Below are 17,001 nucleotides of genomic sequence, written 5' to 3'. Positions count from 1 at the left end.
GCGACGGTTGGGGAGAAGCTGCCGAGTGCAGCACTTTTTATTTTGTAGTTTTGTTTACTGTGTTTTGTTTTCTCTGTTTCTTTTGCCTTTTGATTAGTGTTCTTTTTGTTCTAACCTCTGTACCCTGTACCGCTCCGGTATAGTTGTGGCTCTGTCGCTACCATAGCTGGTACGGCAGGCCACAGACAACAGCGCCCTCTGCAGGCTGAACCCAAAATAAGTTTCTAATAAAACTGGGCACCTGTGCGGTGTTTTCAGCCTCATTTCTGTCTCCTGTGTCAGTGAATTACCCACCACCCTTCCACACGTGGTGTCAGAAGTGGGATTCACTGGCACTGCCCCCTTCAAGCAGTGCACACCAGCATGGATGCTTCCCAGTTTGCGGAGATGATGAATCTCCTGCGCCAGACCCTGACGGCAGCGGTGCAAGGGGCGGCTAGACCGGCGGGACCTGACCCCCGGTTGATGAGACCAACCAAGATGACGGCAGAGGATCGACCCGAAGCCTACCTGGAGGTGTTCGAGGCGCTGGCGACCTCTGCCGGGTGGGATCAGGCCCAATGGGCCAGTTACCTCTTGCCCCAGTTAACGGGGGAGGCGCAAGCGGCAGCGAGGACGCTGTCTCCCGACCGGATGATGGACTACCCCACGCTAAAAGCTACCATCCTGAATCGCGTGGGGGCCACACCGGAGGGCTATCGGAGGAGGTTTCGGGAGGAGCGCTTCCCGCCCGAGGAGCACCCTAGAACCATAGCGCATCGCTTAAATGAGTATGCCATGGGGTGGTTGCGGCCAGATGCGACCACGAAAGCGAGGCTGGTGGAGGTGATTGTGGTGGAGCGCTTTCTGGAGTGTCTAGCTCCGGAACCACGGCTGTGGGTACAGTGGCAGGCACCCGCCACCATGGATCAGGCGGTCGCACTGGCAGAGCAGTACCGGGCAGCCGAACCAACGCCAGCCAGGCTGCCGGGGAGAAGCACTGCGGCATCATTGGCCCCACCGGCCCCGGATAGGGCGAAGGGACTGGGGGGGAAGGGGTGTACAAGGTTTTGGGCGGGGGGGGGCTGTGCGAGCTCCCGGCCCGGGGACCGGGGCAGCGTGGGGTTCCCCGCGGGCTGCTGCGGGGTCGGACCGGGGTCTCGCACGGTTTCCTTACCGTCGAGCCCCTTTGATGGCTCCGGTGTTTCCACCTCTTGCGCGGGATTGCCCCGTGATGGAGTGTGACCTCAGCCGACCAGGTAAGCCTGTTCAATTACCTCAGTCACTTCAGCAGACGGGTTTTGTTATTCCTGTGACAGTGGATGGTACAAAAACCCAGGCGCTCCTGGATTCAGGGTGTGGTCAGTCCCTAATACAGGATAGCCTAATCTCACTGGGGCATAAACGGTTATTGGGACAGGTGCATATCAAATGTATTCATGGGGATGTACGCTCCTACCCTAAGATAAGTGTGAATATAACGATTGGCCAGCAGGGGACGCAGGTGCATGTAGGGTTATGTCCTCGATTGCCAGTACCAGTAGTTCTGGGGCGGGACTGTGGGCAGTTTAAGGATTGGTTAGCTGCTCTGACAGCCCCGCCCACCCTATTGGCCAAGAAGGAGGAAGTAATTGGAGAGATCTTCCCCTTCTGTGACCCGAATTGGTTTTGCCATAGATTTAGACCCCGAAAAACTAAACGGGAACGTCGGGCCGCTAAGAATGAGGGCTGGCGATGGAAGGAGTCCGAGAGGTTTCAGGTGGGGGCGGTTGGTGAAGAGTCGGGGGGGGGGGAGGCTGCGGAGCCGGCACAGGCGTCCGGCTCGGCTGCCTCCGCTCCGGACCGACCCGACCCCGAGCTGGAAGCCATGGGAGCTGATTTTTTAGCTCGTTCCCGTGACTTCCGACTCGAGCAAGGGCGTGACGACGTGCTGGGCAGGCTCTTTGACCAGGCAGCGGTGGTTAATGGTCGGGTGGTCGAGCCCACACGCGCCGCCACGTACCCTCACTTTGAGATTAATCGAGACCTGCTGTATCGTGTTGACAAATTACCCCAGACGGGGGAGGTGCGTCATCAGTTGCTCATCCCTCAGCCCTTTAAGGAGGATTTGCTGCAGCTTGCTCACGCTATTCCCCTGTCTGGTCACTTAGGAAGGGACAAAACCAAAGCGAGGCTTGTGACACGGTTCTATTGGCTGGGGCTGGATGGTGACGTCAGACGGTTTTGTGAACGGTGTGGGGAGTGTCAGAAAGCTAGCCCTAGAGCCGTCCCACGAGCACCACTGGTGCCGTTGCCCCTAGTGGAAGCTCCGTTTGAGCGTATTGGGATGGACATAATCGGGCCATTGGAAAGGAGTGCGGCGGGATACACACACCTATTAGTCATTTTGGATTACGCGACGCGTTATCCAGAGGCTATACCCCTCCGATCTATGTCCGCTAAGTCTGTTGCCGACGAGCTCGTGAAGGTTTTCTCCCGGGTGGGGATCCCCAGGGAGATACTGACCGACCAAGGCACCAACTTTATGTCCCGGCTAATCCGCGGAACATGTAAACTTTTGGGGATTAAGACCATTAGGACATCGGTGTTTCATCCTCAGACCGATGGTCTTGTGGAGCGCTTTAATAAGACCCTTAAGAACACGTTGCGCAGATTTATTAGTAGTGATGTGCGTTACTGGGACCAGCTGATTCCTCCCCTTCTCTTTGCGATCAGAGAGGTACCCCAGGCTTCCACGGGGTTTTCTCCATTCGAGCTGCTGTATGGGCGAAGACCCCGGGGTGTGCTCGATCTGGTCAGAGAGATGTGGGAGGAACAGCAGGATAATTCGACGAATGCAGTCCGGTATGTGTTGGACCTGCGCAAACGTCTGGAGTCTGTTGGAAAATGGGCGCAGGATAATTTGCAGCAGGCACAACACAGACAGGAGACCCAATACAATAGAGGAGCCCGGTTGCGCACATTTCAGCCGGGGGATAAAGTGCTTCTATTATTACCCAGTTCTGAGTCAAAACTCCTGGCTAAGTGGCAAGGACCCTTCGAGGTTACACGCCGGGTTGGGGCGGTGGATTATGAGATCTGCCAGCCGGAGCGACGGAGAGAGAAACACATTTATCATGTTAACCTCCTGAAGCCCTGGCTGCAACCGGAGGCATTGATAGTGGCGCAGGCAGATGACGTCACCGACCTGGGACCTGATCTTTCTGTGTTGGCGAAAACAGGGTCGGTACAGATTGCAGAGAATCTGACACCAACACAGAAATGTCAGGCTCGGGCGCTGGTGACGAAATTTCCTGATGTGTTTTCTCCCGTCCCGGGGCGGACTCGAGTAGCCCATCATCACATTGAAGTTGAGCCGGGGACGCTAGTTCGCCAGAGGCCATACCGTGTACCTGAACGTAAAAGACAGGTAATAAAAACGGAAATTGATGAAATGCTGAGACTGGGGGTAATAGAAGAGTCCCAAAGTGACTGGAATAGTCCAATTGTTTTAGTGGATAAGCCGGACGGGTCAACTCGATTTTGCATTGACTTCAGGCGAGTTAATGAAAAATCGAAGTTTGACGCTTATCCCATGCCCCGGGTAGATGAATTGCTGGAGCGTCTTGGCACGGCTCATTTTATGACGACACTGGATTTAACGAAGGGGTACTGGCAGATACCCCTGACCCCGAAATCCAGAGAGAGGACGGCGTTTTCGACTCCCTTCGGATTATACCAATTTAGGACCATGCCCTTTGGGTTGCACGGAGCACCAGCCACTTTCCAGCGGATGATGGATCGCATTTTGTGGCCCCATCAGCAGTACGCCGCTGCTTACATAGATGACGTGGTTATCCACAGTGAGGATTGGCCGAGTCATCTGTGTAAGGTAGCGGCGGTATTGCAATCCTTGCGGGAGGCTGGGCTCACTGCTAACCCAAAGAAATGTGCCATTGGGAAGAGTGAGTCGGAGTATTTGGGGTATCGAGTAGGGGGTGGCCAGATCAGACCGCTGATTGCTAAGGTGAAAGCCTTGGCTGACTGGCCGGTCCCTACGACCAAAACCCAGGTGCGCTCTTTCTTGGGACTAGCGGGCTATTACAGGAAGTTCATTCCGGACTTCGCTACGCTTGCTGCTCCCTTGACAGACCTCACCCGGAAGGCTGCCCCAAATACGGTTCAGTGGACGGAGCCGTGCCAGAGGGCCTTTCTCGCTTTGAAGCAGAGATTGTGTAGTAAGCCAGTGCTATGCAGTCCGGATTTCGGTAAGAGGTTCACCCTGCAGACGGATGCGTCAGAGACAGGTCTCGGGGCAGTGTTGTCTCAGGAGGTGCGGGGAAGCGAGCACCCGGTCCTGTACATCAGCAGGAAGCTCCTTCCCCGCGAGAAGAACTATAGTACCATCGAGAAGGAGTGTCTCGCAGTAAAATGGGCAGTCGAGTCACTCCGGTACTACCTCCTGGGGCGACACTTCACCCTGGTTACAGATCATGCCCCCTTGGCATGGCTTCACCGGATGAAGGATAACAACGCCAGAATCACGCGATGGTACTTGGCCCTGCAGCCCTATGCCTTCAGGGTTGTCCACCGAGCAGGGAAACTGCATCAAAACGCAGATTTTTTCTCTCGGGAAGGCATGGGGTTGTAGGATTTTCGAATGGACCGGTGGTGCCATTCTAAGGGGGAGGATATGTAACAGGGGAGATCTGTGCTGACTCTTCTGGCGTGTTCATAGTGCTGCAGGGAGAGGGCAGCAGCTCGTCAATATCTGCCTGTCAGTCATGGCAGTGACACGGAGAGGGGAAAGAGTGGGTGTGCGGACTTTCCTTCTCTCTGAGTGGCTGGGAGGCGGGTCTTGGGGAAATTGCTGACCCTATAAGTTTCATTCTGCTGTTCCCTCAGGTCTGCCCACGGAGACGTAAAACGGCGTGCGGAAGCGCTGGAGGAAAATCAGCCCGGACGAAAAATCCCGGCGAGACAAACAAATAAGAAACCAAAAGAAAGAAAGATTTAGCAGTAGCGGGGGAAAAGAAAACTCTTGGGCAGCCCCGACAAAGTGGATAGCAGGCTGAGGGAGCCGCTAGAGTAGGACGGAGACCCGGGCCGTACGAGTAGCGACGGTTGGGGAGAAGCTGCCGAGTGCAGCACTTTTTATTTTGTAGTTTTGTTTACTGTGTTTTGTTTTCTCTGTTTCTTTTGCCTTTTGATTAGTGTTCTTTTTGTTCTAACCTCTGTACCCTGTACCGCTCCGGTATAGTTGTGGCTCTGTCGCTACCATAGCTGGTACGGCAGGCCACAGACAACAGCGCCCTCTGCGGGCTGAACCCAAAATAAGTTTCTAATAAAACTGGGCACCTGTGCGGTGTTTACAGCCTCATTTCTGTCTCCTGTGTCAGTGAATTACCCACCACCCTTCCACACAGTCATACAAAGTTTAGAATCCGCAGAATTTCCATGGTAAACCATGGGTTAAAATATTGTATTAGAAGTTTAAAACCTATTAAAAATATACATTAAATTGTGAGATATATCCTGGCTGATGTGATAAGGACATACTGTAAGAAATATATTGAACAAAGTTCAACTGCAGAAGCAATAACTAGAACTTCTCTTATTTGAACGAGCAAGAAGAATTGATTGTTTTCAGAAAGCCTTTATTTTTCCAACTGTTCAATGATTCAGTGCTTGGCTATGTGGGAAGTGGTCTCTTCTGTAAAATATCATCTGTATATTGCAGCACTGATGCTATGACATGATAAGTAATATGTCATTAATGGTGACAGTTTGGATTATTACTTTAAAATAATACACAGTCTTCAATAGATTTTGTCAACCGTTTCTCTTTTTCTTGAATGGATATACATTTTATTTTTGTACACCATCTACCTGTAACAGCTTTTCTTTTATTGTCACTATTAATCTGTGCTGACACCACTATTTGTCTAAGACCTTCACCATGCAATACTTGATCTATGGTTGAAATGGAAACCCCAGTCCCATTTGCAGCCAATTCACTTTGAAGATCTTTGGCAGTCAATCTCGGATTGTTATTAACCTTCCTCACAATTCTTCTACTTGTTCTTGGTGAAAGAACTTTCTTTCATCCAGACCGAGGGAGCGTTGTGACAGTACCATGAGTCTTGTACTTCTTGATAATAGAAATTTCTAGCACCTTGTAGACAATAATATCACAGCATCAAAGGTAAGAATACTTTTGAATTAGCATTTTTGGAGTTTTACAAAAAAATTGCTGAAATAAATAATTGTAGACATCTATTTCTTGTAACTTTTTTTCCCTCATCCACAAAAGCAAAACTTTTGCTACAAAAGATTTTTCCTAAAATTCTTTGTTTGAGAAATTTCTAGGAATTATAAACTTCCACTGGGGTATGTAAACTTTTGACTACAACGGTGTGTGTGTGTGTGTGTATGTATGTATAAATAAATGTAAAAATACTGTACCTCTATGGTAAAGTGCTCTCCAGTAGAACTGGTTCTAAAGTATTTGGCACTGCAATAGAGAAAAAAAGAAATTACTGGACATCGCCAATAGTTAACATTACATTCTGCCATATTGAATGTTGGGATTTCAAACACTTTTTGAATAAATAAATCCTGCTCAATGAAGATGTATTTTCCAAATGTGCGGCAACACATGTCTGAAGACCATATCTAATCAGCAGTATCAGTTTCTTTGTTAAAGTTATCGTGAAGGCTTTAGCCAGCTCTTTTGCACTGAACGCCACATTAATTACTGTAGTAGTCAAGATTTACAATCAATATTCCCTACTAAGCAGATAACAACACGCTGTTAAATTTGTCAATACCAATAAAAAGCATGGCACTGGACCATGCCTAAAGCCCGGGACTGACAGGCGTGGCGCGGCACGCGAGGCATTTTGCCGCCTGTATCGCTGCCATTGCTTTCAGAATGTGTTGGATACATATCGCTTTGTAGTTTTCCACAAATTGAAAAATGTGGCATTTCAAAATCTAACATGAAACACTGTACTACTATTGTAGTTTCCGGTAGACTTTTGAGATACCATTTTGTAGTTTCTAGATTGCATGATGTTAAACAAAATATCAAAATTATGTTCAAATAGGTTTCTTTATTTTTATTTTTTAAAATTATGTCTGCATCCTAATATTCTACTAGGTGATGCAAAGTTTTTCTAGCTTGACGGGTTCACTAAATTCTTCAAGATACACAGAAGGTTCCCTGTGACCTCATCTCAACAAATGTATAACATACTTTAAGGAAATGTTCCTTTCAGAACACATTTGCTAGTACATTTAAATAACATACTAAGAGTACAACTATAATAAGCAATACTTGGGAGTTATTCAAATATAAAAACAGCGTCTGCCTGGTTTTTTCCACTCCTTATCAACTGAATCCAACTCCTAATGTACAAGTGTTTTAGTTTGTTGCATCACAGATATGAAATAATTGCCAACTATTGTTGTGGAGTTATGATTTTTCTTGACGTTCTTTCAGTTTTGTAACTGCTGAACCCCAGATTTTTAAAGGACATGTATAACCGGTCAGTTTTCTCTGCTTTTTGTATTGTTTTTCTACCAAAATGCACACACTATTTACAGTAGGCTCCATCAAATTCTGCACATTTTTCTTTTGTTTATTTCTATTATATACTTTTTTTCTGAGGGGGGGGGGGGGGGGCAGAGGGCAACATTCTTTTCCTGCACTACTCTCACTGAAAATGCCATGAGAGTTACAGTCTGTATTTTATTTTAAAACAATAATAAAACATTTTAAAACAATAATACTCATATATAAGCATTTAATTTCTATCATTAGAAACATATTTCTCAATCTTCATGTTTTAATATTTTCATAAATCGATGGATTGTGCATGTCCAAAAAATAACTAATATCGCTTCTGTTCAAATCTAGTAATCTTTTTTTTAATAGAGCATTTAAATCTAAAAAAAATGTACATATGGTAAATAGCAAACCAGGTAAGCAACACTCAAATCTAAAGAAAAAAATCATTATTTTTTCTGGCAGGGAAAGTTTGTCTTGAAATGCTTCTAAACAGTAAACTTTTTTTTTTTTTTTTTAAACATCCCAACAATGAAGTACACACTTATAAAATTACACAATGATTTTTTCTAATCTGCTAATACCTTAGCGACTATGGTGGGTTGATTTTTTTGTTGTTGTTTTCTAACTTGACTAGATTTCTTCATTTAAATGTCAGGTTCACATATTAAGAAAGCAGTATCACTTAAAAACGTAAATACCGGTAATACCTTAAATTTTAAAGATTAGTCTGTGCATTGCCAGAAGCTCTCAGGTAGCCATTTCTGGGTTTCTTTGTAACCAATAGAAGATCAGCTTGTTCCACAGCTACTCAATCAGAAGTGATAGGGGTGGGACGTAAACACTTTTCAGTTTTCAGAAACTTGCGTGGCTCTCTATAAATATACCCAGAGCGTCTTTCTAGCAACAGAATGAACATAGGAAAAATAAATAAATAAAAAAACTACTTGTCCGACGGGCAAAGTATAGTGGAAAAACTTGCTGTCCCGGGCACCGGGCGATACGACTAGCACATCCCTGTGTCTCATTAAAATGATGTTCCAGAAAGACATAGCTTTCACGTTCCCAATTAATCACATGACTCCGACAAATATAGAACACCATCATGACATAGATTATGATGCCCTCCACAACTAATGTTAAGTAATGTCCATTTCACCTCAATTTAAAACAGCATTTAAAGATCCAGAATATATGAAAAGTTTAACTTTTATACCCACTTGTATCATAATACTGAGTCACTGTACATCAGTAAAGCCATCAGTGTTGCAACCCCTGCATAGCTATCTTTAACCTAATTTAGGTATCAGCTCAAGCACAATCAAACAATAAATTGATGGGGTAATGACTTTGGAGTTTAAATTCCCATGCAGTTTGGAAACAGTCCTGTGTCATTTCTATGCTGCATAGTGTTGAATGTTTGGTTTATTGCAATTGATCACTCAGCCGCCCAATGATAATTAACATCATTCAAGCTAAAATACAGTTTTACCTGGATAAATGATCATGCACGTGAGCTTATTTATTATTATTATTTTTTTTATCATCTTATGGAACAAACAGACTTCACTATGGTTTAATTTTGTTTTAAGCTTTATGTCTGGTTAAGGGACAACATTGTACAGTATATGTATAATTTTAAACACATCACCCTGAACATGAGGTAATTTGGGTAGCTACGGTACTACATTATCAACTACAGTACAAAATGACATGCCTAACTCCAAAACAGTAATATAGTAGCTCAGAATTCTTTCCTTTCTAATAGTTAATATTATGTCTTTATGGTATCTACAATTTAATTGTTGAATCTAGTTAAATATATAAGATGCAGGGAAGGAAGTAAGAAACCTATTGCATAGCAGTTTCACCCATTCCAGGTTGTAATACCAACTTGACTGGCCAGTGTACAGGTAACAAGCTCAGGTGTATCTCATTAAACTCAGTGTAAAACCAGGACTGGATCAAACTGAAATGCAATGGGAGTCTTATTTCCATCCCCAGAAACGGTATAAGATAAGATCTTACAATATTTGTTCAGTGGCTTTATTAGAGAAAATAGAACAGAAAGGTGCACAAAGGGTACTGAACGTGACATGATCAAGTGCTCAAAATCATAAATACTAATACTGCCACTATTAGTCTTTCATTCCCTAGATTTCCATTGCAAACATTTCTCAAGCCAAGCCATTTCTCACCAACACAGTCTCACATTTTCTAAAACCAAATGATAGTACTGTACACAGTTATTCTGTGGATTACGCCTAATGTAAACATAAGTTAATTATAATTCAGTATTAAAGCAAGAGAACTCTAAACCATTAACAGAGATTGCAAAACATCAATAGCTAGGGTAAAAATAAATAAATAGCATGGTTTATATTTTTTAAATTAATAAGTAAACTGAGGATTGTGCATTAGTCAACATGCCTTCCAAATGACAGGAATACAAATAAATAAAGTATAACAATTTAAATAGACTAGCAAGCAGAATTTACTCTATGATACACCTACATCACTTATACAGTACTATTCTGGTAATTTGCTGGGAGAGATAAGATCAATGTCCAGCTCAACAGTAATGAGTTGTTTTAAATCATCAATTTTGCTGCCCAGCTGCTTTATTATCAATTCTTAGAACACAAGTGTGATATTTAATGGAAAATGCTAGCCTTAGCAGAACACATTATTAATGGCAAACTATTGTTTCTAGATAATTAAGTTTCAAAACAAATGGTACAAATCAAATGCAACGCAACGCTTCACAATGCCATAACTCCTGTACTGGCAGTGTTATGGGGTCTGATCGTCTACACAATGCTGTAAGAATGGTGCTAGCGCTGTGTCTTACCAAAAGGAGTTTTCTAGTCTTCGAAATAAAAAAAATAAAAAAAACACCTTTATCTACAGAACACTATAAAGTATAATTTAGTATATATCTTTTAGGGATTGTGTTAACTAAAATACCTGTTGTAATAAAAACAGTGTTGTGAAATGCACTGTATTTAAAGTACAGTAGCTCAACATTCCTTTTCATATTTGCACTGAAACTGTTCACTGGCATATTTATTAATCCAAACTTAAAACTCAAGGGGGGAGGCGATATGGTTTGCAATCAGTGGCCTTTATATTATTGCACTGGTTTACTCTAACCTTGATAACGATCCTCTGCACAACATGTTTCTTGCATTGAAAGGTTTTCTTGTTTAAAGCTTAAAATGGCACTTGTTCACATAAGGTTAGAAGTTCACACAAAGTATATTATTTGAAGAATCAGATCCCTGTAAAATAAACTGTTCTCCCCTAAAGCTGCATTAATAACTCCTAATAGTTAACCAAAAAACTCAGATTAAGCTTACTGTATTCATGCTGTAGCATCCATGACTCAGGCAGGGTTTTTTTTTCCTGAACTTCTACTACTACGGGTTTCTTTAAAACACTGCACAATACATTCCCACAATCCCCCAGTGACGATGATGATGCAGGACAAGAACTTCAGAATTTGGTCACGTTAAGAAAAAACACAGAAATGCATTTCTGTTGGCCTGGGCAGGTCAGGACCAGCCCCGGCCCACAGTGAAAACAAGGTATTAGACATTGACCTCTTACTTTAGGTAATGCATTATTTGGTTGGGGGATTTTTATTAACTCTATTTTAAACATAATGAGAAAAGAATCTGAGAGGCATTGTTATTTTTGGACACCTAGGATACCCGTTTATTGGGAATAATTGACTAAAATGCCTTTGTTACAGGATTAGCTGTCTTCCATACTGGGAAAAATGAAAGGCATTCAGTGTATCTCTCTAAGGATGCCATCATCTACTAGGCTTAATCTTTAAAGCAATAAATTACACCATTTGGGAAAAAAAAGACACATCAAGGATAAAAAATAAATACATACTGTACAAAACTGTTTAATGAGCACCAAATGTGCTGTATCTGTTCAGTGCTAAGCCTTGACTTCTTATAGGTTAATGTTCCGTACTAGAAGACACTGTACAAATTCTGTCTCCCAAGGTTCCATAATTCATGAAGATGTCATGAAGAGCTACACTGTACAATATACATTATGTAGTTTGTAACCCTGCAATTTGTTGAGTGTTTGCCTACTCAGCATCTCTCAAAAATTTGTTTTAATAAAAAAAAAATGGCTACAGTACATTAAATAATAAAGTAACACTTAAGAGATTCAAGTAATCATGTAGGCTAGTGTCTTCTAAAGCACACAAATGTTTGTTTACTCGACTTAAGTTCTTAGTTTTACCTTAGAATTCAGTATAGCCATTCATTTTATTTATTTATTTAACGTATGTACTGTACCAGTAGCACAAAAACTGAAAAAAAGTAAAATCTCAGTGAAAAAAAAGTTTTAAATCAATGAAAATAAATAAGGAAACTTTTAAGTGATGACAATAAATCTACAGCACTGTTTTATGAGGATCTTCCTTTTAATGTAAATATGTAGAAATATGAAAGTTTATATTTGTTATGCTTATCTTTGTTTTGTGCATGTTGCACCTTTTCTCGGATGTAATGTTTAGTCTCTTACTTGCTGTTTGAACTTTAAAATCATTATATACCTCACTTGCATTCAAACACCCCAGTTTTCTTTACTAAACTTTGCAGTAAACTGCAGTTTTTTGTTCCTGCAACAATTTTCTGGTGCACCAAAAAAGGTCCCCTGAAGAATCAGAGCAGAGCACGTTCTGTCCAGAGTGACGAGCGGAGCTCTGCAAGAGCACATCCAGTCTGACAGGAAATACAAGCGCTGATATATCACTACTGTAGTGTCATTTGTTTCAAGTTGTATTTGAAACTGCACTCTGCTTTTGTGAAAGTTTAAGGTCATTATCAGTTAGATATGCAAGTAGATTTTATTTTCATTTTATTAGATTGTAGCGTTTTTTGTTCCTCGCACAGAAGCTAAAAAAGTGTTTCAATTTATTTGTAAACAACATTGTGGTCTATGATTTTATGTAGCCCACACTTTACTCTATGCTTGAAAAATATTATCCTATTTCTTCAACTGGTTTATTGTGTGAACATTTTCTTTTAAAACAAATTCTATTTGCGTTTACAAAATCACATGCACACACAGATCATATAGGACATAGAGACGCAGTAATTCCATTGCAGTTGTTTTGCGTTGTTTTAGTTTTGTTTTGGTCTGGATTTCACCTACTCCCTCCAGTAAATTAACATGTCCAGCTGCTATCCTCAATTAATTAAAGTTGCTTGTGGCCGCTTACTAACCAGCAGGTCCTCATAAATCGCAAAAGAAAGAACGTGAAAGAGTGCATACTGGTTAAAGTATTTGAATAAATAATGTATTGGAATATAGCCAAATCAATTGGAAACAGCTACATTTAAGAGGCTAGGAGTGTATGATACAAATATAAGATTGCTAAATACTAAATCAAGTATATTGCATATGGCTGAATGGAGAATCAAGACGAGATTTTGTCAGGTTGTCCATTGTGACAAACTGCAGCTACTCTAATGCACGGCCCACAGTTTTACAAACACATTAACTATCAATTGAAATAAAGCCCCTTTAACACCAGCGCTCCTACCCGGGTCCCAACCCACCTCAGCATGTGGGTGGACACACTTTGTCCCAGGTCGAGTGAGACCCAATGCATGCTGGGCGTTCGTAAGCGGACAAAGTAACAAACAGCCACGCCTGCGTGAAGGTTCACTTCTGCAAGGGACATTTCTGTTTAGCCATATTTTTGTTGATTGAGACACACCATGAGCCAGATTGCAGCAGGGATTATTAAACATTTTCTCTGATCAACTTTTGGGCTGACGAGTCAATCCAGAGAAGCTTCGATGGAAGCGTCTGTAACAAGCTGCTTCTGGGGCATTGATACGCGTATTGTGTACTTGCTTTTGTCACCCAGGTCGACCCTGCTTCTTCAAAAAGCAGTGTGAAATCGTGTAGCTGACCCGCATGACACCGGGTCACAACCCGGGTAGAGTATGCCAGTGTGAAAGGGGCTTAAGTGGTAATTTCCATTCCTCATTTAAAACTAAAAGCATGTTGAAAAACTAGGACAATGTTCTGCTCCATTTATTTCATTTTTTGCATTTAGGCAGCACTAATTTGAAAGATATTTTAGGATCCTTGAAGCTACATCTGTACATACCATACTGTGTTACTGTGTAAAAGAGCTAAGTCTGTAAGCCAATACAAGATAAGATAGAAGGACAAGACAGAAACACCCTTGTTTGCAAAACTGTGTTCTAGTCACTACTGTGCAGACTAGATCAATTACTGTATTGTGGTTCAGTGGTGCAGCGAACACGAATAGATATGAACTGAATGTCAGACACTTGTGATAATTCTTTAACACAAATACCATGTATACCCTATCTGAAACCAGAAGACAGACAAGTGTAACCAACGCTCCAGATAAGGTTTTAGGTCTGGGAGTAACTTACCCTCTAATTTTAACAAAGAGAGAATATGTATTTTCAGGCGGTAAAATGCAATATTACATTGAAGTCATGAACAATCTCAATAAATACTGTACAATCTTTAATGGTAATGGGGTAGCATTAAAAAATAGCCTTCCATTTTAACTAGTGCTAGGATTTTCATGTTCGGATACTTGCTCATGATATAAATATCTGTTCGGATATTTGTTAGTTTTCAAAAAGTAATAAATGCCATTATATTGCTCTGAACGCAGGCAGAGACAGCAAAGCAGCAGGGGTAGGGGGTCGTGGCCCCTGTGTGTGCCTTTATTTTACAGCAAGACCTTACAATATGTAACACGTTAAAATAGAAAAATATCCCAGGAGTAAAGAATAAGTTGTGTAGGGCTTACTTTACCACAGTGAATTAACTACAAAACAAAGGATGCCAAATAGCAGTTCAAGTTAAACATTGTTTTGTTTATTCCCGAAATAAATAGTACCGTAAAAAACGTAGATTTTCTTGGCATTTTTTAAAGGTCCTTAAAAGGGGGGAGTGAATACACCGGTGCGATGTATGCGCCGGAGTGTCTCATATTAAATTACTGTACCAGTGCCACAAAGGGATTACTACAGCCACGGTTACAGCTCACACAAACCCAACTGTCAACAACCTGATTTATTTGTTATATCAGTGTACAGTACATGGAGGGGAATAAAGTACTGCTCAACGTTCCCTGCTCAAAATAAAAAGCATCAAGTTTATGAACAATATGCCATAGGAAGACTTGCCTTGTCCTTTCTAAATACTCTAACCACAGTAAACTGCGTCGCCTACAAAGTATGTCCCAAAGGTATTTTGTATTAGACCTGATGAAGTCTTTGTTGTTTTATATCAAATTCAAGTCAATGTCTCATGCAAACCTTGCAGGGTGCATATAGGAAAACTTATTGGGTGTCCAATTAAAAGTAAAGTATAAATGTTATGAATTTACACATAGTTACTGTAGGCCTACCACCTGCTTGCCAACATGTCTCAGTGACCAAGATGATGCATCACAGTTTCTCTGTATAATATTGAATAAATAAAAATAAAAAAAGAATACAGTACACTACACAAAATTATGTACTATAAATGTAATTTACTTAACCCAAACTATTTATTATTTTTGTACAAAAGGAAATATGATTCTATATAGTTACAGGTACCACAGTGCAGGTATCAATTAGCCATTCTGAAAGATCTTGTATGACAAATTTATGACCAAACGATTATTGATCATTCTGACTTCAAAGGTGTAGACAAAACAAATAATACCGCAGTTCCCTCAAACAATATAAGATTTTTACTAAAACCGTGGCCAGTGGCTGCATTGTTGGAATCAATATTCCTGCTGCAGTATTTCAAGACTATGCACTGGTAAATTAACTTTACATTGAAAGGATAGTTTATATTAAAAAAAGCACATGGTATCCACTGAAACATAAGGTAAAATCAACAAACAAGTCAGTGAATACTATAAATGATTTGACAAACAAGACAGATCTGTATGAATGGAAACCAACTGTAACTACAGAGGTGCTGTATTTCAACAAAGTCGCCATTGGAGGGTGGCACACAATACAGCAACCAAAGAAATATATTGTTTTTATGTATCCACAATACTAAGCGGTGTGGATATTATCGAGGATCAATGAAATTGACAGTGCCCAGTTTAAAACATAATTTAAAAAGCATGCTAAATCTGTAGCCTATACACAACACTGTTGGATTCTCTATTGCTTAATACAAAAACAATGACCAGTATAAATGTGTCACTTAAAATAAGATAAGCATACTGCTGTGTTCATATCATTCATAGGGAGTCTCTCTCCCCCCCACCACCACCACATATGTACACCACTACAATACGATACTACGATAATACTTTGATACAGTACATTACCACAAAGCACGTACAGATTAAAATACTAAAAAGATTCAAAGCTAGTTTAAAGAAGAACAAAAAAAATGCGACTTGAATATTTGAAAGTCTTGTTGATACCCGCTCAAAACCCAAAGACAATGTACTGACATGTCACGCTATGGAAAACCGGCAGTATTCTTTTCCAAACGTTTGCACAGCAACAGCAACAGCAACAGCAAATTGCAAATGTATTTATTTTCTCACCCTCCTCCTCCCTGGATCCTGCTGGTTTCCCTTTTGAAGAACACACAACATTGAGCCCAACAATTCCCCATCGCATACTGGCAAAGCCTCAACAACAACAGCGTACTACACCTTGTGGCAACAACACGCCGTAAACCATGTATTAGGAACAGGTTTATTTATTGTATTAATGGCCTTTTCTTCATATTGATAGTGTTGCCATGTTTCTACAACTCGTCTACAACACCATCTGACATACAAAACTCCACATTGCAGGTTTACTGCCCTTCTACTTTGTCATAGAATAGAACCGGAGCAACCACATTGTCCTTTACGTCACTTCCTACATACACCCACTTTACCCAATTAAAATAAGCGCATATGCGAAGAAACACCCTTCACAAGATATATTTATTTTATTTATTTAATTTTCAAAGATTGTCGTTTGCGATAAGGTGCTTTATTATTGTTTTATTTAATTGTGCTTTTGTTTTAATCTGTCATCTGCCTTTTTTTGACCAGAAGAGCACCCACAAAAATTCGTCGGTGGGGTTATAGTCGAAATAATACGGTATATATAATACTGCAGCACACAAAACATCTGATTGACAAGTCCAACAGAAGCCAGCGGTTTCTTGGTTGGAGATTGTTCAAAACGCATGTTATGTTGCAGTGGTTTGGGAACACAATGTGCATACAGCAACGTTAACTTATAGCTTACGTGTCATTGCATGAGAAAACCAGGCAAAGGTCGGAAGATGGGGGTCAGTCAAATCCCTTCATATTTTGTATTTAGGATAGTTATGAGGAACAATGATTAACCATATAATATAAGATTTCAGATGTTTTTAGTTTCTGAGATATGGGAGCCCCCCTAGTGGCCATCCAAAATATACATTTT

At 41.5% G+C, this 17,001-nt stretch overlaps 1 protein-coding gene across 2 annotated transcripts in view; it reads right to left on the bottom strand.

Moving 5' to 3' along the window:
- The window catches only part of LOC117420736 (AP-1 complex-associated regulatory protein-like), a 30,115-nt gene extending 13,690 nt beyond the window's left edge, over nt 1–16,425 (bottom strand). For both annotated transcript variants that reach the window (XM_034034311.3, XM_034034312.3), the window contains exons 1-2: nt 16,122–16,425; nt 6,424–6,472 (exon numbers count right to left, since the gene is read on the bottom strand). In XM_034034311.3, coding sequence (XP_033890202.1) covers nt 6,424–6,472; nt 16,122–16,192 — 120 coding nt within the window. In that variant the 5' untranslated portion in view covers nt 16,193–16,425. The remainder of the gene's footprint in view (nt 1–6,423; nt 6,473–16,121) is intronic.
- Between the last annotated feature and the right edge of the window lie 576 nt (nt 16,426–17,001).

The sequence above is a fragment of the Acipenser ruthenus genome, chromosome 1 (assembly GCF_902713425.1).
Source record: "Acipenser ruthenus chromosome 1, fAciRut3.2 maternal haplotype, whole genome shotgun sequence".
Classification (NCBI taxonomy): Eukaryota; Metazoa; Chordata; class Actinopteri; order Acipenseriformes; family Acipenseridae; genus Acipenser; species Acipenser ruthenus.
Note: the sequence above shows the minus strand (reverse complement) of the source record. Positions and strands in the feature narration are given on the sequence as shown.